This window comes from Mobula hypostoma, chromosome X1 (genome assembly GCF_963921235.1).
Source record: "Mobula hypostoma chromosome X1, sMobHyp1.1, whole genome shotgun sequence".
NCBI classification, from domain to species: Eukaryota; Metazoa; Chordata; class Chondrichthyes; order Myliobatiformes; family Myliobatidae; genus Mobula; species Mobula hypostoma.
This window is the reverse complement of record NC_086128.1, coordinates 14,185,514-14,209,298: the sequence shown is the minus strand read 5'-3', so window position 1 is coordinate 14,209,298 and position 23,785 is coordinate 14,185,514. Positions and strand designations below refer to the sequence as shown.

The 23,785-nt window shown below is 43.2% G+C and overlaps 1 protein-coding gene across 2 annotated transcripts in view; it reads right to left on the bottom strand.

Annotated features, from left to right (window-relative positions):
- suox (sulfite oxidase) overlaps positions 1 to 23,043 on the bottom strand; it is a 52,584-nt gene extending 29,541 nt beyond the window's left edge. The window contains exons 1-2 of one of the 2 annotated variants that reach the window (XM_063037957.1): positions 22,679 to 23,043; positions 19,874 to 19,937 (exon numbers count right to left, since the gene is read on the bottom strand). In XM_063037957.1, the coding sequence (XP_062894027.1) occupies positions 19,874 to 19,932 (59 nt within the window). In that variant the 5' untranslated portion in view covers positions 19,933 to 19,937; positions 22,679 to 23,043. The remainder of the gene's footprint in view (positions 1 to 19,873; positions 19,938 to 22,678) is intronic. The other variant, XM_063037958.1, reaches the window with a different exon arrangement.
- Positions 23,044 to 23,785: the final 742 nt, after the last annotated feature.

Sequence of the window (23,785 nt, the reverse complement as noted above, 5' to 3'; positions counted from 1 at the left end):
AATGGGGAATGGTGAAGGATGTTGGGGGGGTGGTTGCAATACCAGAAGTTCGAGAAATCGATGTTCATGCCACCACGTTGGAGGCTACCTAGATAGCATACAAGGTGTTGCTCCTCCAACCTGAGTGTGACCTCATCGCAGCAGTAGAGGAGGCCATGAACAGACACATCAGAATAGGAATGGGAAGTAGAATTGAAGTGGGTGGTCAGCGGGAGATCCCACTTTTTCTGGTAGATGGAACGTAGGTGCTTGGCGAAGCGGTCTCCCAATCTATGCCAGGTCTCACCAATATACAGGAGGCCACACCAGGAGCACCGGATATAGTAGATGGTCTCAACAGACTCACAGGTAATGTGTCACCTTACCCTTAAGGACTGTTTGGGACCCTGAATTGTAGTGAGGGAGGAGGTGTAGGGGCAGGTGTAGCACTTGTTTTGCCTGCAAGGATAAGTGCCAGGAGGGAGATCAGTGGGGAGGGATAAATGGACAAGGGAGTCACGTAGGGAGCAATCCCTGCGGAAAGCAGAAAGTGTGTGTGTGGGGGGGGGGAGGAAGAAGATGTGTTTGGTGGTGGGATCCCGTTGGAGATGGTGGAAATTACTGAGGATCATGTACTGGATGCAGAGGCTACTGGGGTGGTAGGCGAGGATAAGAGGAACCCTATCCCTGGTGAGGTGGCGGGAGGATGGGGTAAGGGTAGACATGCGCAAAATAGAAGAAATGCAGGTGAGGGTAGTGTTGATGGTGGAAGCAGGGAAGCCCCTTTCTTTAGAGGAGGAGGACATCTCATTAGTTCTGACATGAAAAGCTTCATCCTGAGAGCAGGTGTAGCAGAAATGGAGGAACTGAGAGAAGGGGGTGGCAGGTTTGCAAGTGACAGGGTGGGAAGAGGTATAGCCCAGGTAGCTGTGAGAATCATTGGGTTTATAAAATATATCAGTAAATAGATTGTCTCCAGAAATAGAGACAGAGAGATCAAGAAAGGGGAGGGAGATGTCAGAAATGGACCAGGTAAATTGGAGAGCTGGGTGGAGTTGGAGGCAAAGTTGATGAAGTCGACAAGCTCAGCGTGGATGCAGGAAGCAGCCCCAATGCAGTTATCAATGAAGCATCGGAAAAGTTGGGAAGTGATACTGGTGTAGGCTTGGAACGTAGACTGTTCCACGTATCCAAAGAGGCAGGCATAGCTGGGACTAACACAAGTGCCCATGGCTACACTTTTAGTTTGGAAGAACTGGGAGGAGCCAAAGGAGAAATTTTTGAGACCAAGGACCAGTTCCAACAGACAGAGGAGGGTAGAAGAGAACAGGTTGGGTCTGTTATCTAGAAAGAAGCAGAGAGCTTCAAGGCCCTCCTGATGGGGGATGGAAGTGTATGGGAGATGGAGGTGTATAGGAACTGGACATCCATGGTGAAAGTGAGACAATTGGGGGCCAGGGAACTTGGTCATTGAAAAGATCCAGAGTGTGTGAAGTGTCATGGATGTAGGTAGGTACTGAACTGGGGGTGGGGGAGGGGGTGGATAAAACAGAGTGGAGGCATGGAGATACAAGTTCAGTGGGGCAGGAACAAGAAGAAACAATAGGTCTACCTGGACAGGCAGGTTTGTGGATCTTGGGTAGGAGGTAGAAATGGGAGGTGTGGATAAGGGAATTATGAGGTTGGTGGCAGTGGATGAAATATCCCCAGAGTTAATAAGATCAGTGATGGTGTGGGTGACAATGGCCTGGTGCTCCTTAGTGGGGTCCTGTTTGAGGGGTAAGAAAGAGGAAGTGTCTGAAAGTTGTCACCTGGCCTCAGTAAGGTAGAGGTCAGTCCGCCTGACTACTACAGCACCTCCCTTTTCTGAGGGTTTGGATGGTTAGGATTAGTGCAGAGAAAGTGGAGAGCAGTGTGTCCGGAAGGAGTGAGGTGAGAATTGGAGAGAGAAGTGGTAAAGTCAAGATGGTTGATGTCTCATTAGCAGTTAGCAACAAAAAGATCCAGAGCAGGCAGAAGACCACAACAGGGTGTCCAGGAAGAGGAGGAGGGCTGAAGATGGGAGAAGGGGAGGGGATTTTAATATTAGATTAAATCCTATATTAGATTCTTCAAGAATAGTTACTCAAAATAAACCTCTGACTCGGAAAGTGAATTCATTGATGGAGGAGTTGGGAATTATAGATGTCTGGAGGGAATTATACCCTACTAGTAAAGATTATACATATTACTCTTTCCCTCATTCAGCCTATTCAAGGATAGACTATTTCTTTATCTTTAATACAGATAGACTCAGGATAAAAAACTGTAATATTGCAACAATTGATCTGTCGGATCATAGCCCAGTCTCTATGTCTCTAATCCTGGAAAGGAAAATGAGGAAAACACTATGGAGGCTAAACTCACATATACTCAATAACCCGAAAGTAATGGAGAGATTAAGGGGAGAAATCAAAGAATATCTAGACCTTAATGACACGGGAGAAACATCACCAGTGATTTTATGGGATACATTGAAAACTGTACTGGGAGGGAAAATTATTTCCATTACTACTCACATGAAAAAAATCAATGCACAAAAATTAGCAGACCTTCAAGGAAAATTAAAACAACTTCAAGTTGTAGATAGCAACAAAAGTAATTCAAATCGAAAACAGGAAATTAGGAAATTGCAAAGTGAAATTGATGATATTTATACGTTGGAAACTCAAAGAAATTTTCTTTACCTGAGACAAAAGAATTATGAAGTAGGAGGTAAATCAGCTAGATTATTAGCATATAAATTATGAAAACAACAAGCAGACAATACAATTCATAAAATAAAGAATCCAAAGACAAAGCTTGTGGAGAGTACAATAGGGAAAATTCAAGAGAGTTTTGAAACATATTATCGAGAGCTGTACTCCCAGCCCCGGGCCCCCAATGAGCCCTATATAGACAGTGTATTGAATTTTTTAGATCTACCTAAACTTACAGATTTACAAAATGAAAGTTTATTAGAACCAGTAACTGTCAAAGAACTGAATGTGGCCATCTCTAGGTTAAAGGCTGGAAAGTCCCCGGGTTCTGATGGGTTTACCTCTGAGTGGTACAAGTCCCTGAAGACACAGTTAGCCCCATTACTACTTAACACCTTTAATTGGATCTTGCAGAGAGGAGAAACTCCACCTTCCTGGAGAGAAGCGATTATTTCAGTTATTCCTAAAAAGGGTAAAGATAAACTAGAATGTGGCAATTATCGGCCAATTAGTGTTCTTAATTTAGATTACAAACTATTTACATCTATATTAGCACGCAGATTGGAAAAGCTTTTACCTGGCCTAATCCATTTAGACCAGACTGGATTTATTCAACAAAGACAAACACAGGACAACATAAGGAGAACTCTGCACATATTAGAACAGGTTAATAAGAACGAGACAGAGACAATGGTAGTAGGATTGGACGCTGAGAAAGCTTTTGATTCGGTTAGTTGGGCATTCCTATACAGAGTGTTAGGAAGATTCGGCTTTCAAGAAAGGTTTGTTAAAGTAATTCAGACTCTATATAGACAGCCCTACAGCCCGAATTAAGATAAATGGGGACCTCTCTGACTCCTTCATTTTAGAGAGAGGCACTAGAGAGGGATGCCCAATTTCTCCTCTCCTTTTTGCGCTATATATTGAACCACTTGCCCAACTAATAAGACAGAGTGAAATCGTAAAAGGTATCAAGGTGGCAGGGATTGAACAGAAAGTGGCGTTATTCGCAGATGATGTTTTGGTCTATCTGAGTGAACCAGAAAAATCATTTATAGGATTGTTTACACTGTTGGATGACTTTGGGAAAATATCAGGTTATAAAATAAATGTAAAGAAAACGCAGGTTATGTCCCTAAATTATACACCATCCAAAAAATTGCAGGATACATACAATCTTAAGTGGGAAGCTAAATCATTAAAATATTTAGGAATAACCCTGCCGAAAGATCTTTCAACACTGTCACAGGTAAATTATGGGCCATTAATCTCAGAGATAAAAGCAGATATGCATAGATGGAATCTTATCCTCTTTTTAAGTTTAAATTCAAGAATAAATACGATAAAAATGAATATTCTTCCTCGGTTATTATATCTTTTCCGTACTTTACCAGTGGAGGTGGATGATAATCAATTCAGGGAATGGGACAAATGGATTTCCCGCTTCATTTGGCAAGGAAGGAAACCTAGAATTCGATATAACACCTTACAGTTAGGGAAGGAAGGAGGAGGTATGGTTCTTCCTTGCCTGAGAAATTATTTTTATGCCTCACAGATAACCCCTCTGTTATATTGGTGTAATAGGGAATATCAGGCTAGATGGAAGGAAATAGAATTTGGATTAGTTGACAGTTTTCCTCTTCAGGCCTCAATAGCTGACAAAGGATTGATGGCCCAGTTGGAAAAATTTAATAATGCTTGGATAAATCTTACATTAAAAGTATGGCAGAAGGTGGTTAATTCATGTGGAATTAATAACATGTTAAAACTCTTTAGATGGTGTGCATATGATACCGAATTCCTTCCCAACAGAGGAGATAAAAGATTTGAGCTATGGATAAAGAAAGGTCTTACAACCTACCTCTCATTTATAGATAAAAGAGTATTACAAAGTTTCCAAATCCTGCAGGACAAACATGGCCTAGAACATAATGACTTTTTTAGGTACCTTCAAATACGAAACTATGTTAACCAGAGTTGTAGATATACAGACCTATCAACAGTAGAATTAGAATTTTTCAAGATTCTGAATTCGGTTTGCAGTTCAATACCTAGTAAATCAGTTTCTCGCCTATATAATGCACTCTCCCATGCTAAAAATGTAAATACACTGTATATTAAAGAGAAGTGGGAGAAAGAAGCGGGGTTGGTACTTTCAGAGGAGGCTTGGGGGAAAATCTGCAGCTTTCAATGGTCCTCGACTAATTCTTTGACTTGGAGAGAACATTGTTGGAAAAACATTATAAGATACTTCAAGACCCCATATCAGGAAAAATATAAAGATACAAATGTGATGTGTTGGAGAAGGTGCGGCTCCAAGGAGGCAAATCATTTTCATATTTTCTGGGATTGCCCTAAATTAAGTCTATTTTGGGAAGGTATTCATAGAACATTAGTTAAGGTACTTAGGTCCCAGATACCTCTGAACTTTGAGCCGCTCTATTTGGGGCATGTATTGTTCCTTGAACAGAAGGAAGATATAAAGTTGCTGCAGGCCCTCTTAGCGGCAAGTAAGAAATCAATCACTAGAAAATGGCTAAATCCAATACCACCTACATTAGAAGATTGGTACGAAATTATCTTGGAAATATTTAAAATGGAAAAGTTGACTTACTCCCTGAGAACTCAAAAAGAAACATTTTATCAAATCTGGAATAAATTGATTGAATATATAACCCCAATGCGAGCAGACTTTAGATGACTCTCCTAATGATTTATATTGCTCTTCTCATCAACACAGTAATATTGCTAACGTAAGCACCCCTAGTCTAAACGTTTGGTTTTTTTTTTGGAAAATAGAGAATTAACACAAGTAAAGGGAAAGATTTGGGAAAGGGATAAAAAAAAAAGAAAAAATTAAGTAAATAAGTACATAGGGATTGGATAATTATGTCTGCGGGCAGGAACAAGCACGAACAAATTGGGATATAAACACCTACAATGGTTGGTATATAGGCTTGTATGCAACATTTTGGACCAGTGGAAATGGTCCGGAAGGGTTGTATGGAAACTATTATTACCATTTTTCTTAACAACTAATTTCATTACTTAGCCTAATAGGTTAGATTTACCACAGTACATAATTATCTATTTAAATGTTTATTTTCCTTTTATATCATCTCAATGTGTACTTAAGAATGTATAAATAATTGTAGTTTTATACATATAAAAAAATGGAAAAGGTTATATGTGTGAAAAAAGTACATGATAATTGTGAATTCCTTATCCAAATAAAAAAAATAAATAAAATTTAAAAAAAAGATGGGAGAAGGGGTCATTGGTGCAGGATGGGGAGTCCTTGCCAAAGACGGTGGCATGGAGACAGAGGTGGTGGAAGAAGAGCCCAGTGTCATGGTGGGCGCAGAACTCATTGAGGTGTGGGTGCAGGGGTACAAAGGTGAGTCCCTTACTGAGGATAGAACATTCTGCCTCAGAGAGGGGAAGGGCAGAGGGAATAGTGAACACCCAGCATGGATGAATGGGGGAAAAGAGGATTGATAATGTCTGAGGAGAGAGGAGGGTTGCAGCTTTCAGTGAAAGTGGGGTGAGAGGAAGATAGAGTCTCTGAGGGCTCAAGAGGCTGATGGTGGGACCTGAGAGACACAGAACTGCAGAGTGGTGGTGGGGGGGAAGGTGAGACTGGAGTTCCAGCGGCAGCACGTAAAGTCCCAGCCTGGAGGTGCTGTTGGTAAAGGAACACACATTCCCTTACGCACAATGGGTCATGATAAGGTTGAGAATAGCTACATCATTGCAGGATTGGAAATGGCTGGCTTAGATAATGAAAACTATTGTGAACTGCCTAACATCTATACACAGGAACATGTACCTGTTTACAAAAGGAACATTCCTCTTCAGAGAGATCTTCAGGAATGGTCTCATCTGAAGCATATTAATTTGCTGGAAATTGAGTCAGAAATTAAGCTGCTGATGGGGGTGAATGTGCCCAAGGCATTTGAGCAATTGCAATTGATTCGCAGTGTTAATGATGAAATCAGAACAATGCTAGGTTGGACTATAATGGACCATTGAAAGGAGACTGTGGTGGTGGAAAAGACTACACTTGGCCAGAGCTGACAGTTAATGGGGCTTCAGTTTTGTGTTTGATGAGGTTTGGAGGAAGCAATTCAAGACAGATTTTCCTGAATGCAGTCAAGGGGGAACAACCTGGTTTGTCAGAAGATCACAATCCAATATAGATTTCTTAGCAAAAGAGGACATTTGTGTAAATGTTGATATTTCATGTCTATTGTGTCTTGTAGTTGTAATTATTCTAGTATAATAATTAAGGGGCTGGAATGTAGGAGCCATGCATCTGTTCTTGATCTGCATTGTATTCTGTGTTGTGCCTTTATTATGGCAACTAGTCACATGGGTGGGGGCGCAGTAAAAGTGAAGGGAATAAGTCACAGCTTCATGCTTTGTTCATTGCAGTTTGTCGTTGCTGGGGACCAACAGAGGTTGTACCTTTTGCTGACCGCTCAATCATGCTTAGCTTGCACTCAGGTACACTTAAGTTTCAATCGCATCAAGATTGTATGTTTGCTAATAAAGGATCGACTACACATTCTCAACCTTTGGAGCAACCATTATTGGAGTGAGGGTGGGTGATGCAAGTATAACAAATCCATAGGGTCACCGGCAGCAGCAATTGTTTTGGTTTTGTCTTGTTAATGAGGGAGGTCAGAAGAGAATGGCTGGACTGGTTCAAGCTGCCTGGAAGGCGACAGTAACTCAAATAACCATGTGTTACATCAGTGGCGTGCAGAACAGCATCTCTAAATGTACAGCACATCAGACCTTGAAGTGGATGAGCTACAGTAGCAGAGGACCACACCGGGTTCCACTCCTGTACAGTAAAGTAGCTACTGAGTGTGTAAACATGCAGTGAAACAAGGTTACAAATAGCTCCTCACCTCTAAATATTAAACATTTCAATCCTCCACAAGCAACCTGTAAATGAAGGCAAGATCCCAAATCTTGATTTCTAATCAGATTCTTGAGTTTGCAAACTATTTCACAAGCTGTACATAGCGATTATTCATTCACATACAGTAGATAAGTTGGAAAGAGTGATGTTAAGTGGAAAGGAACCTTTAATAGTGAAAGGCAAACTTTATATAAAAAAAACATAGCAATTAACTGTTTCCATCCAAACTGTTTGCACACAAATTAACTCATTCTTTCATTCCACGGACAATGTGAAAGTGCGAATCAGTTACATCGTGACAGGGTCCTGAATAACCCCTATGAACTGTGCTTTTGAAAATAGAGAGAGAGGTATTTAACACCGACATCTTCTGTGAGTGAGTGAGTGAGTGAGTGAGTGAGTGAGAGAGAGAGAGAGAAAGAGAGAGAGAGAGAGAGAGAGAGAGAGAGAGAGAGAGAGAGAAAAAAAGACTGCTCACAGTTTGTTTATACTTTCCCAAGGAGATCATCTGCTTGTACATTCTTACACAGACAGAGAAGGGAGGAGCTGTTTGAGTGGCAGTTGGTATCCAGCACGGGGAGATAAAATAGGACAGATGATAGACACATGATTTTGGACACTGAATGAGCATTGTTGTGCCCACAGAAAAAGTGGGTTTTTGGAGGATCGATCAGACGGATTGATCATTGGGTCTTGCGGTGTGAAAAGGAAGTGACCAGTGGGGAATTGTTCATGTGTCCAACCCTTGCCTGGGTTGATAATTCCACCACAAAAGAATGGTCCCCTTTGTTGTGGTCACAGTCGGTGACTTTTAAAGGAATTTGGAGGACAACTGGAAGATCGACAGTGTCAGCTCACTTGAAGACTCAAATCTCTCTCTCTCCATCACTACTCAACTCAATACCACGAACTGAACTGAACTTTACTCATCATCGTGGGACTGTATCTGTTTGCCCCTGGACTTGAAGAAGCTTGGTTTTCATATATTTCCACACTTACTGATATATTTACTTATATATAACTATTGCTAATCTGTTTGATTTATCTGCATTTATATTACTGTATTGCGTAGTTACTAATAAATACCATTAGTTAATAGCAATACTGGACTCCAAGGTGTTTTCCATTTCTGCCGGATATTTAACCCGTCACGGGGTACGTGACAATATCAACTAGCTCCTCTAAACTACTTTACTTCATCAACCACCATTCATGAAATACCTTGTACACAACACACAAAAGCAAGAGGATATTGCCACGTACAACCCAAAAGTATCTTAAAAGAGGTATTTTCTATAGCCAATTTAACTGGCAAAAATCATTTGCAGAAAGAAGTAAAAATGAGCTGAACGTTGGTCTCCACTTTTATAGTCACCTATACATGCATATCTACATAATAACCATAAAATGTATTCGAACGATATCTAATATGCAATTCTCACCTTAATTAATCTTTTACCTAGATTTAAATCTCAGTTCAGAATGAGTTCCAGAGCAGAAATACTGTTCAAGATTAGATAACAAGCAGCAGTGGCTAAGTAATAAATTTTATGAACACTTAAGTGTTCACAAATCACTAAATCTTAACTTGTCAACAAAACCTGGACTCCAGCAATGACAATGGACACCTTCAAAGCGATTGCGCAACCACCAACTGCAACTCCAGCCTTGAACTCCAGGCCGGGTCTTTATTTGCTGCTATTGTGACTCCTGTCTCCCCTTCCCCCAACACCACTCTGCAACCCCGTCTCCCTCAGATCCCACCGTCAGCTCTTGGGCCCTCAGAGGCTCCATCTTCCTCTCACCCCAACCCTCCCCTCTCCACTGACACCACCAGCCTCCCCCCCTCCCAATCCCAGCTCTAATCTGTGCCGGGTCTTTACCATCCCCTCCGACCTTCAACTGTCTGAAGCAGAGCACTCTGTTCTCAGTAAGGGCCTCGCCTTTGTTCCCCTTCGCCCATACTTCAGCAAATTCCGCGTTCGCCATGACGCTGAACTCTTCTTCTGCCGGCTCCATCTCCCAGCCTGCTTCTTCGGCAAGGACTCTCCTACCCCCACTGATGACCCCTTCTCCTCTTCATGGACACCCGGCTCTGGTCTTCTGCCTGCTCTGGATCTCTTTATTGCTAACTGTCGACGGGACATCAACCGTCTCGACTTCACCACACCTTGTTCCAATTCCAACTTCACTCCTTCCGAACGCTCTGCTCTCCACTCCCTCCACACTAATCCTAACCCTAGAGGGGTGCTGTTGTAGTCTAGCGTACTGACCTCTACCTTGCCGAGGCACAGCGACAACTCGTGGATACCTCCTCTTATATACCCCTCGATCGTGACCCCACTAAGGAGCACTAGGCCATTGTCTCCCACACCATCACCGACTTTATCCGCTAACAGTCTATTAAGTAAGTAGTGCGAAAAGAGAGCAAAAAAAGTGTTCACATTCGCCAGCAGGACAGTAGGGGCTTGGGGCCTAAAGGCTCTGCACTTCAATCTTATTTGCAGCCCAGCACGCCTTCCACGTTTCCTTTTTCTTAAAGGAAACTGCACTCAAGACCTGAATCTGCAGTCCCGGGTGTGCAGATTTTGAGGATCGATAGATTTTCTATACGTCTTAAAACAATGTTGCTTACTGAAGTACCCACGGCTCTGACTGCAGTTTTTGGCTGTAGTATTCCTAAATGGAAATATTTGTTGATTCCCTTCAGCTCAAATCCTGGATTTGGGATTCAATAGTACTGAAGAGCAAAGACTCAGGGATGAGGAAGCCAGGAAAAGAGACCTAGAAACCATCTCAAGCATAGTCCAATGTTCTGGGCCAGAATTCAGCTCTGGAACAAAGTGTACAATGCTGGTGGGCATGGGTGTCTCATAATAAAATGGGTACAAGTACTGCTGCGCACGGTGGAAGGGATGGGAATATCAAAGACGTGTCAATGACTGGAGCAGCAAGAACTAGTGCCTTTCATTAGACCTATAATTAACAATATCCTATTATGGATGGCTGAAATAAAACAGATTTCTCACAAGTAATCTCAACACCACAGAAAAGTTACAAGAGAAAATCTGCAGATGCTAGAAATATACACCCCCCCACCCTCACCCCCGTGCTGGAGGAACTCAGCAGGCCAGGTAGCATCCATGGAGAATGAGTAAACAGTCGACATTCCTGATGAAGTGTTTCGGCTCAAAACATCAGCTGTTTACTCTTTTCCATAGATGCTATCTGGCCTGCTGAGTTCCTCCAACATTCTGTATGATTCACAGAATATTTTACAGATTTACAAGTAGATATACAGCACCAAATTTATCAACAGGCAACCAGACAACCAGGAGTTCAGTATCACCCATATGGACTGAAAGGAAGTGTTCTACAAAGGTCTCATCCAATCTACACTTGATTTCTCCAACATAGAGAAGTGCACGCTTGTGAGCACTGAATACAATACACCAGATTGGAAGAAGTTCATGTGAATCACTGCTTGACTGTTTGGGACTCTGGATAGTGAAAATGGAACTGATAAAAGGGGTAAATGTTAAATTCCTTGCACTTGCATGGAAGGTAGCGGGGGCTACAGGAAAAATGAATCAGGGAGGCAGAGGGAACTGCCTTTTATAATTGTGAAGGCAGTGGAGGGGAGGGGGAGGTTTATTTGCTGGTGGCATCACATTGAAGGTAGAGCAAATTGTGAAGGATGACCTGTTAAATGTGGAGGTTGATAAGACAGAAGGCGAAGACAAGAGGACAGAGATGAGATTCTGTGGATATGATAGAGACACCTGGATGGTATGTTGCCTCCCGGGTGCCAGGATCAGGGATGCCTTGGATTGGGCATTCTTAAGGCCGAGGCTGAACAGCCAGAAGTCTCGGTACATACTGGCACCAATGACAAGGCCAGGAGGTCCTGAAGAGAGATTTTAGGGAGCTAGGTAAAAAGCTGAAGAACAGGACCTCCAGGATAGTACTCCCTAGAATGCTGCCTGTGCCACGTGCCAGTGAGCATAAGAATAGGATTAGTTGGCAGGTGAATGTGTGGCTCAGGAACTAGTGCAGGGGGCAGTGATTAAGATTCCTAGAACATTGGGATCTCTTCTGGGGAAGGTACGACTTGTACAAAAGGGGACAGGTTACACCTGAACCCAAGGGGGTCTAACCTCCTTGTGGGCAGGTTTGCTAGAATTGTTCGGGAGGGTTTAAACTAATTTGGCAGGGGGATGGGAACTGGAGTGATAGTGCTGAGGATAAAGTAGTTGGTTTACAAACAGATGCAATATGTACTGAGACTCCAAGCAAGGAGAGGATGATGACAGGGCAAAATTGCAGGCAACAGGATGAGTTGTAATATAAAAGGTGGATAAATTCAAAAAGAGTGAATACAGGACTGAAGAAGGTGTTATATTTGAATGCACACAGTATACAGAATTAGGTAGATGAACTTGTAGCACAGTTACAGGCTGGCATGTATGATGTTGTAGGCATCACTGAATCATGGCTGAAAGAGGATTATAGCTGGGAGCTTAATGTCCAAGGATACAGATTGTATGAAAAGACTGGAAGGAAGGTACAGGTGGGTGGTGTTGCTTTGTCAGTAAAAAATGAAATCAAATCATTAGAAAGAGGTGACACAGGGTCGGAAAGTGTTGAATCATTGTGGATAGGCTAAGGAACTGTAAGAGTAAAAAGACCCTGATGGGAGTTATGAAACCCACAAACAGTAGTAAGGATGTGGTCTGCAAGTTACAACGGGAGATAGAAAATTCATGCCAAAAGAGCAATTTTACAATAGTCATGGGAGATTCCAATGTGCAGGTAGAGTGGGATCCCAAGAGAGGGAATTTCTAGAATGCCGACAAGGTGGCTTTTTAGAGCTGTTCATGATTGAGCCCACTAGGGGAGCAGCAATTCTGAATTGGGTGTTGTGCAATGAACTGGAATTGATTAGAGAGCTTTAGGTAAAAGCACCCTGAAGGACAAGTGTTCATAATATGATCAAATTCACACTGAAATTTCAGAGGGAGAAGCCAAAGTCTGCTGTATCCGTATTACAGTGGAGTAAAGGGAATTACAGAGGCATGAGAGAGGGATTGACCTAATGGATTGGACAATAATACTGGCAGGGAAGATGGCAGAACAGCAACAACTGGAATTTCTGGAAGCAATTCACAAGGCACAAGATATATACATCCCAAAGAGGAAGAAGTATTCTTAAGTAAAGATGACTCAACCGTGGCTAACAAGAGAAGTCAAAACCAACATAGAAGCCAGAGAGAGGGCAAACATTAGTGGGAAGCTAGAGGATTGGGAAGCTTTTAAAACTAACAGAAGGCAACTAAAATAGTCATTCAGAAGGTAAAGATGGAATACAAAAGTAAGGTAGCTAATAATATTAAAGAGGATACCAAAAGTTTCTTCAGATACATAAAGTGTAAAAGAGAAGCAAGACTGGATATTGGACCGCTGGAAAACAATGCTGGAGAGGAGTAATGGAGGACAAGGAAATAGCTGATGAACTCAATAAGTATTTTGCATCAGTCTTCACTGTGGAAGACACTAGTAGTATGGTAGAAGTTCCAGGTGTCAAGGGTCATGAAGTGTATGAAGTTATCATTACTAGAAGATAGGAAGTTATCATTACTAGGAAACTGAAAGGTCTGAAGGTAGACAAGTCACCTGGACCAGTTGGTGAACACCCCAGGGTTCTGAAAGAGCTGGCTGAAGAGACTGTGGAGGCATTAGTAATGATCTTTCAAGAATCACTGGATTCTGGAATGGTTCCAGAAGACTGGAAAATTGCAAATGTCACTCCACTCTTTAAGAAGGGAGAGAGGCAGAAGAAAGGAAATTATTAGCCAGTTTGTCTGACCTCAGTGGTTGGGAAGATGTTGGAGTCAATTGTTAAGAATGTTTCTGGGTACTTGGAGGCACATGACAAAATAAGCCTTGGTCAACATGGTTTCCTCAAGGGAAAATCTTGCCTGAAAAATCTGTTGGAATGCTTTGAAGAAATAGCAAGCAGGATAGATAAAGGAGAATCGGTTGATGTTGTGTACTTGGATTTTCAGAAGGCCTTTGACAAGGTGCCACAGAAGGCTGCTTAACAAGTTACAAGCCCATGGTATTGCAAGAAAGATTCTAGCATGGATAAAGCAGTGGCTGATTGGCAGGAAGCAAGCATAAAGGGAGCCTTTTCTAGTTAGCTGTCAGTGTCTAGTGGTGTTCCAGAGGGGTCTGTGTTGGGACTGATTCTTTTTACGTTATATGTCAATGATTTGGAAAACGGAATGGATTGCTTTGTTGCAAAGTTTGTAGATGATACAAAGATAGCTGGAGGGGCAAGTAGTTTTGAGGAGGTAGAGAGGGTACAGAAGAATTTAGATAGATTAGGAGAATGGGCAAAGAAGCGGTAGATGGAATACAATGTTGGGAAGTGTATGGTCACACAGTTTGGTAGAAGAAATGAAAGAGTAGACTATTTGCTAAACGGGGAGAAAATTTGAAAATCCAAGGTACAAAGGGGCTTGGGAGTCTTCGTGCAGAACATCCTAAAGGTTAATTTGCAGGTTGTGTCTGTGGTGAGGAAGGCAAATGCAATGTTAGCATTAATTTCAAGGGGACTGGAATATAAAAGCAAAGATGTAACATTAAAACATTATAAAGCAGTGGTGAGCCCTCACTTGGAGCACTGTGAGCAATTTTGAGCAATACTTAAGGCAGAGATTGATAGATTCTTGACTGATCAAGGCATGAAGGGATACAGAGGGGATGGCAGGAGATTGGGGTTGAAAGGAAAAATGGATCAGCCATGATGAAACGGTGGAGCAGACTCAATGGGCCAAATGCTCCTATATCTTATAATCTTATGGACAAATGGGAACTCTATTATTTGCTCTGGCTGAGAGGACAGAAAGAGTGAACTGTCCCACAACTTAATTCCTCATGTGTTTAATTCTCAACAACAGGTCACCAACCTAGAGTCATAGAGCTGCACTGAACAGAAAGGGCCCTTCAACTCAACTCGTTTACACCTGCTGCGGTGCCCATCTATGCCAATCCCATGAGGCTGCATTAAGCCCATAGTTTTTCATTCTTTTCCAGGTTTGGGTTTACCAGGTTCTTCTATCATTTATTCCTCAATCTTCTTTTACTGCAATACTGCACCTCACCTCCAATGAACTTCCTGCTGGAGTGGATTTAATCTGCAGGACAAACAGGAAGCCTTCAGCACCTCCACTCCAGAATAAAAAATCATTCTGACATCAGTACATAGATGGCATTTGCACACTTGGAGCTCAACCTCCAAGACATCATTCACAGCTTCACTGAAAAGTAAAAGGGGGGAATAGGATTTACTTTAAACATTTGAAGGACAGAAGTCCTCTACCATTGGGTCCATTGCTGAGGCAGGTGAGAACCATACAAGTTCAGTCGGAGTGGAACTAACATCCTCACAGTTATGTTTTGCTGGGCTGTTGGGAATGGTATAAACAAGCTTGGCAAGTGCAAAAGGAATTCAGGAAGGTAACAAAAACTGGGAAGCAGAAGTTAAGAAAGTAGCTAGGAAAATAAATAGGCAGCATAAACAAGGCGAATGAACAGAAAAAATGTTAAAAGGGTAAAATTAAGGCTACAATATTTAAATGTATGCCATATTTCCAATAAGATACAGTAGCTAAATTTATGTCACAAATATAAGTAATAAGATCATATCCTTTTAAAATTCCAGAAACATGGCTGCAGGTGGCCTAAGCTGGCAGCTGAATGTTCAAAGAAATTCAACATTTAGGAAAGGAAAAAGCCAAAAAGGAAAAGTTGATGGTTCATGCTACTCTTCTCTCTGCTTATTATCCCCTACTTGGATCCACCTGTCACTTGCCAATTCTTGTTCCACTCTTTCCCCTTACCTCTTTCTACTAGCTATCTCCCCCCTCAATCAGTCCAGATGAAGGGTCTCAACCAAAACATCTAGTTCCCTCCACAGATGCTACTTGACCTGCTGAATCCCTCCAGCTTTTTGTTTGTTGCTCCACATTCTTTCTATGACCGACATTCTACTCCGAGTTTTTTCACTGTGTAAAAAACAAAGCCTCAAAGATACTCTCAAAGTCTTCTCGGAAAAATAAAGTAACAACCTCACTCACTCATGGAATCCCTCGTAACCGAACACTCAAAAAAAAAAGGAAAATCTAAAAAAGGGTATTGAGCATCTGGGTAGTGCAGTGGTGCAGCTAGTAGAGCCATTGCTGCACTTTGCCAGAGACCCAGGTTCAGTCCTTACCTCAGGTGCTGTCTGCATGGTTTCCCTGTGACCACTCGGGTTTAAGGAACTGCTCAAGAAGAAGGTGCTCAAATGAAACTCTGGTACATCCAATTTCACAGTACTCTGTCAAATCCCACATATATAAGATTGAATAAGATGGCGCCGGTAACTGGTGACTCTGCGCGTGCTCTCCCGAGCAAACTGCCCTCTACACTATCCTATACCAGAAAAACCCCTCTAAACCTTCAATCTGCTACATCTAGCAAGATCAACAACACCCTGGCGAAGCTACTGACCCAGCTGGAGACCACCGTGCCAGAACTGCTTCTTAAACTCCGGACCGCACCTGGACCCAACCAGCGAGGCCTGGTCTGAGGCCCACCACGTTCCCGGAGACCCACGGCCTACTACCGTGCCGGTGCGCTTGGAGACGCGGCCCATTCTGAGAGCATCTCCGGAGCAGACGACCACACAGAAGTGACGGCAGTGACCTCAAGGTGCCCCAGACGCTTCCCCAGAGCGACCACCCTAAAGCCCTGTTGGTGGCCATCCACAGCTGCTGGAAGTGAGGCCTCCGCCGCCAACCTCAGAAATCGAGCCCGAGGCTCGGCTGGAGTGGAGGCCCCGGCAACCGTGACTCAGTTTACGGATTTGTTTCAGCCAGGAGCCCAGCCATCCGGGATTAAGTGTCAGCTTCGGGGCCTGACCCAATCTACAGCCCGGGCCCCCAGCAGCTGGAAGTGGCAGCGGAGCCTCCCCCGTCACTCAGCCCGACCCGGAGCTCCCGACGACGCAACCCGCTGATCGATCCCTGCGGACGCGTCCACCAACCTCAGAGCTGACAACAACACACTGCATCGATGGAAACCTGGAAAGATGCACTATTTACCGAGGAAGCGTGGGAAAAGAGCTGGGCTGCTGGTCAGATTGAAGCTGAGGGGCTTTAGGGTCCCTATGCCCACCATCCTACTAGCTAATGTGCAAGCCATAGAGAACAAGGTGGATGATCTTAAAGGGAGACTCACCTACTGCAGGGAGATGCAGAACTGCTGTGTATTCTGTTTCACCGAGACCTGGCTCTCCCCTGCCACCCCCGACTGTGCCATCCGACCGGAGGGATTTTCGATCCATCAGATGGACCGCACGGCATCTTCGGGCAAGACAAGGGGAGGTGGTGTCTGCCTACTGATCAACACTGTGTGGTGCTCGGACACAGTGGCACTGACAAGCTCCTGCAGCCCAGACCTGGAACACCTGTCGGTGAAGTGTCGTCCCTACTATCTGCCATGGGAATTTACCTCGGTCATACTGACAGCGGTCTACATTCCCCCGCCCAGGCGGACGTGGAGTGTGCTTTGAACATACTGTATGCCAACATCAGTGAACTTGAGACCAGGTATCCAGAGGATTTGCTCATTACAGCCAGGGACTTTAACCAGGCCAACCTCAGAAAGGCACTGCCAAAGTTATACCAACATGTCCCCTGCCCCACTAGAAGCCCGAATATACTTGACCACTGCTACACAGCAGTCAAGGATGCCTACCGTTCCGTCCCACGAGCTCACTTCGGAAAATCGGACCATCAGGCCGTACTCCTCCTCCCGGCTTACAAACAGAAACTGAAGCAGGAGGTCACGGTGTCAAAAGTAATGTCGCGTTGGACATTGGAAATGGATGAGGTCCTCCGTGACTGCTTTGAATCGGTGGACTGGTTAGTATTCAAGGACTCGGCAGCTAACCTCGATGAGTATGCCTCAGCTGTCATGGACTTCATTTGGAAATGCACGGAGGACTGTATGTCTCGCAAGATGATCCGGGTATTCCCTAACCAGAAACCTTGGATGAATTATGAGGTCAAGTCCCTTTTGAAAGCTAGAGCTGCGGCTTTTAGTCCGGGGATACCAGTCACTACACAGAATCCAGGCATGAACTCTGGAAAGCCATTAAGGGCGGCAAGAGGCAATATTGAGCCAAGTTGGAAGCCCAGGCTAACCAAAGGGATGCCAGTAGACGATGGCAGGGTCTAAATGAGATCACTGCGCACAAGGAAAAGGCTGGGAATATCAGTAGCTGTAGCACTTCTCTTCCTGACAAACTTAACGTATTCTACGTAAGATTCGAACAGAAGAGGAGCGTCCCGCTCCCTCTGGATGAACCGGACCTGGTGGCATTGAGATTCATCGTCACCGAGAAGGACGTTAGAAAGACCTTCCTGAAGATAAATCCAAGGAAGGCAACGGGCCCAGATGGCATCCCGGGATGGGTTCTCCGGGCCTGTGCAAGCGAGCTAGCTGGAGTGTTTGCTGATATCTCCAACTGCTCCTTGCTTCAGTCTATGATGCCCTCCTGTTTTAAGAAGGCAACGATAATCCCAGTGCCGAAGAAGAGCAAGGTGGCATGCCTGAATGACTATCGACCTGTGGCTCTGACATCAATTGCTATGAAGTGCTTCGAACGATTGGTTATGGCACACATCAACCACAGCCTACTGGTCAACCTCGACGCTTTGCAATTCGCCTACCGGAGCAACAGGTCAATGGCAGATGCCATCTCTCTGGCCCTACATTCCTCCTTAGAACACCTGGAGAATAAAGATGCATACGTAAGGCTCTTTTTCATTGACTACAGCTCTGTCTTCAATACCATCATTCCAAATAAACTGATTCCTAAACTCCGGAACCTGGGCCTTAGCACTCAGATCTGCAGCTGGATCTTCAACTTCCTCACAGACAGGACCCAGGCTGTAAAAATAGGGGACACGTTCTCCTCTACAATCACTCTGAGTACCGGTGCCCCACAAAGCTGTGTACTCAGCCCCCTCCTGTACTCACTGTACACCCATGATTGTGTAGCCAAGTTTCCATCGAACTCAATATACAAGTTTGCTGATGACACAACAATTGTAGGCCGTATCTCGGGTAATGATGAGTTTGAGTACAGAGAGGAAATTAAGAACCTGGTGGCATGGTGCAAAGACAATAACCTATCCCTCAACATCAGCAAGACGAAGGAATTGGTTGTTGACTTCAGAAGGAGTAGCGGACCGCACGACCCAATTTACATCGGTGGTGCGCAAGTGGAACAGGTCAAAAGCTTTAAATTCCTCAGGGTCAATATTATAAATGACCTGACTTGGTCCAACCAAGCAGAGTCCACTGCCAAGAAGGCCCACCAGTGCCTTTACTTCCTGAGAAAACTAAAGAAATTTGGCCTGACCCCTAAAACCCTCACTAATTTTTATAGATGCACCATAGAAAGCATTCTTCTAGGATGCATCACAACCTGGTATGGAAGTTGTCCTGTCCAAGACTGGAAGAAGCTGCAGAAGATCATGAACACGGCGCAGCACATCACACAAACCAATCTTCCATCCTTGGACTCATTTTACACCGCACGCTGTTGGAGCAGTGCTGTCAGGATAATCAAGGACACGACCCACCCAGCCAACACACTTTTTGTCCCTCTTCCCTCCGGGAGAAGGCTCAGGAACTTGAAGACTCGTACGGCCAGATTTGCGATCAGCTTCTTTCCAACTGTGATAAAACTGCTGAACGGATCTTGACCCGGATCTGGGCCGTACCCTCCAAATATCCGGACCTGCCTCTCGATTTTTTTTGCACTACCTTACTTTCCATTTTTCTATTTTCTATTTATGATTTAAAATTTAAATTTTTAATATTTACAATCGATTTGTAATCCAGGGAGCGGGAAGTGCAGAATCAAATATCGCTATGATGATTGTACGTCCTAGTATCAATTGTTTGGTGACAATAAAGTATAAAGTAAAAGTATAAAGTATATCTGGGGCGGGACTTGAATCTACAACCTTCCAACTCTGAGCTTGTATCAACTGAGCCAAAGCTGATATTATCTCAATAACAGGCAAAAAAAAAAGGCCTCATTAACTGGCAGTTTTAGAGCTACAAACTGAATTAGAGTTATTCTCCTCAATGAGGTGACTATTACCTGCTTTGCATCTGCCAAATGCCCACAGCAGACCGCGTACACCTCAGTAACGACATCATAGTATCTGCAAAGAGAGCATAATTACATTTTCAATCAGTTCCCCCCCCCCCACCATGTCTTTTGTTTTCTTTGTATTTTAATCTATCTGTACCTCAGGTACCATCTTTGTCATGTGGAGTTTTTCATTGATTCTATTGTTTTATTTTGTATTTACTGTGAATATCTGCAAGAAAATGAATCTCAGGGTAGTAAACTGTGACACATAATACTTTGATAATAAATTTCCTTTGAACTGTGAACTACCCAGTTCAATAACAGAGAGCCACAAACAAGAAAACTAGTGGAGTAGAATTTCATTTCCCAGTATGTCATTTCAAGCAATTTAAAATGCATAATTAGAGGAAGCAATTCAGTCTGAAAGTCAGGATTCATTGTACTCAAATGCAGTTGGTGTGTGTGCTTCAAACATAGCACATTAGTAGCAAATGGAAAATAATTAATATTGTGTGAGCGCACCAAACACTGTAAAGTTGATGGAGATGGCAATAAAAACTGGTCAGTTGTTGTATTCTCAATTCTCATTTCAAAGTTCAAAGTAAAATTTATCAGAATTAATTCATGTCCCCACATACAACCCCAAGATTCTTTTTCTCCAGGCATACTCAGCAAATATATAGAACAGTAACTATAAACAAGATCAATGAAAGAGCTAGAGTGCAGAAGACAACAAACTGTGTAAATGCAAATATAAATGAATAGCAATAAATAATGAGAGCATGAAATAAAATATAAACTGTCCTTAAAGTGGGATTATTGGTTATGGGGAGATCTCAATAGTTATCCTCACTCAGATGCAGTTATCCTCACTCAGATGCAGTTCATACTCAAATACCAAAAGCTTCATCAAAACAGAGTTCTTGACAGACTCAAATTCACAAAGAAGGACCTATTCACACATGGAAGATCATTTCGCAGTTTTATTGCCAATTCTACTTTTCCTCCCCTATGAATACACTGATTCCTTTTTCCAAAACAAACTTTAGAAACGACAGTTTTAATTGTTATATTGGAATACCAGCAGTTTATGAAGTGCCATTGTAGCAAGTTTGGCCATCAGGCCATCCATTCCTAAATTTTTGAAACAGCATCCTTAGGTGCCTCAGACAACTTGTGCAGTTGCATTTTGCCTTTTGGCTTTTATATTCCAGTTATACTTCCTCTTTGCAGAATAGGTTCACTTATCACAAGTAGATAGATTGCTGCAGGTGATAGATTTTAGCGCTATAAAAACTTCTATTTATGCAATACCTTGAATATAGAGACAGCAAAATTAGGTCCGATGTGCCTGGGACATTAACAAAGGGCAGGGAGGGGGACAACATTGGAAATCAAAGTTAAATTCCAAGAACCTTCAGTCAGTGGAGGTTGACTTGTAGGCATCCTAGACTCAGCAGTTTCAGCATCACTTGTAGAGGAACTGTCCTGAAAGCTCCCCGTATCAGAGTATATGTTGGCCGATATATTCACAGAGAATCCTGTAAACATCAAGTCCCAGGTCATCTTTGACCCACATAAGCCTACCAGTTTGTGGATGGTATTAATCCGGTATTTCTTCAGAATCCTCGCCATCCTTCCAGAAACCGTGGAAATATAGGGAAAACAGGCGGTAGCAACGAGTTCCTCCTCATTATTAGGTTTCCCAGTTTTACGGTAGAAACCATAGGAGGTGTATCTGTTTGGGCTACTCAGAGAAATCGGCGGTAGCAGAACATTGCATTTGCAATGGCCATAGGATTGACTTCAATGGCACAAACTACTGTGCCTCACCAATGGTTTTTGGGACCACCTGGTGAAAGAAGCCACTGAAATAAAACTAGAGGAAAAGAATTTTAACAAAGACGCAGGTCTCGCTCTAAGAGCTGGAGTTCGATTGCAACCAAGGTGGCACAGATGACATCATCTCTGATTAAAATGGCGGTGTTTGACATCGAAACGTCAGCTAAAATCGATACCCGTATCCGGTTGGAAACCCGAGGAGAGTTTACTCAAAATATAATGATACTTACATAGAACCTTTCACATTTAATTGATTGCTTTTAAATTTGTGGGTGGACACTGTAGTGCAGAGAGGCAGCTGACATTCACAGCCCCTCTTGAGTAAAGAATGGCAAAGATTAACCACCCTTTGTGTAAAGTAGTCTAGGTTAATATTTATTCCTAAAGTAACAGCAATAAAAGCTGATCATCTGGCCATGATCCATAACAAGTTTGTGACAGCTTGTTCTGAATGCGCTTCCAACACTGACTGAACTTCACTTCGAAATGCTTTGGGACCTCTGAAATAGAATCACAATTCTGTTTCCTCCAACTGTCAAGTGAGCATGTACTATTTTGGGTGGGATTGATGGGGCTGGAAAGGGAAAGAAAAGGGGAGAGAAAGTGTGATCATAACAAAGTGCCACACTTACTTTTCTTTCCAATCTCAATTAAGACTAATAAGTTTTTCTTCCCCCAGAAATAATCCAAAAACATTTTCTCAATCCCTAGGAAGGCATTTGACAACAGGATTAGCTATATAGCTTGAAGGCTGTATTCGGTGATTATTAAAATTTCCCCGACACTCGCGTAAAAGACGAATTGGGCAGCAGCTCTTGATCTTAAAATTGGCCCCACCGCTCTCGCATTTCTAAACAGGGCTTAGTTTCTTCGGTGCCCATAAAACATTTACCGCTTTGCCGTTTTAAACGGGGCTGCCCTCGCTCCCCATCCATTCAAACGACAAGCCATTAGAAAACATTCACTCACGTTTAATCAAAAAGCTCGTCAAAACGTTCACAGCAAGAAAATCTTCCCTCTCCAGCTCACCGCGAAGCTCACATTCTCAACAGCTCGCTCGAGCACTCTGCGCAGGCGTAGTCATGGAACAGTTCCCCAAAGCTGACGAGTCTCTTGGAGTCTGCCGTCGCACTGGGTCACGCAGTGAAATGAAGCCTGCATGGTCTCTAATGGCAACCAAACCTGACTGGAATCTGCGGCAAGATGGCGGATGAGGTCGTTGGTACCGAGGTATTTGAGGCCGTGGTAACACAAGAAACGAGAGCATGAGTACATTTGGCCCTTTGATACTGCATCCTCCAGTTAACAAAATAATAGCTGATCCACGACGAGGAAGCCATTTTTGAAAACAAGAAAAAAACTGGAACTATACACAAACAAGAGAAAATCTGCAGATGCTGGAAATCCAAGCAACAGACAGAAAATGCTGGAGGAACTCAGCAGGTCAGGCAGCATCTGTGGAAAAATGTACAGTTGACGTTTTGGGCTGAGACCCTTCAGCAGGACTGGAGAAAGAAAATTTAAAAGGTGGGAGAGGGGAGAGAGAAACACAAGGTAATAGGTGAAACCTGGAGGGGCGGGATGAAGTAAAGAGCTGGGAAGTTGACTGGTGAAAGAGATACAGTGATGGAGAAGGCGGAGTCTGATCGGAGAGGACAGAAGCCATGGAAAGATCCTGAACATGACCCTTACTACACATGTTGAGTGTTTCTAGCGGTTTTTGTTTTTATTTCAGATTTCTGGCATCTGCACATTTGTTTTAATTTACATTTAGTAAACACAATTTTCTTCCTCTATTTCCATATTCCATGATCCCTTTGATATCTAGAAATCTATTGATCTTTGATTTGAATGCAATCAATGATCAGGGTTTTCCTCCCCTATCTCCATATCCCTGTAATATCCTGTAAACTACTCATACCTGATCTGAATGCAGTCAATGATCAGTCCTCACTAGGATTAAAAGTAATTTCTTATCAGTACAGTTGTATCTTCAATATTGCCAATTTAACCGTGCAGGATTGAGATATACCAACTGGTGGAGTTGTGCCACAGCAACAACCTGGCACTCAATGT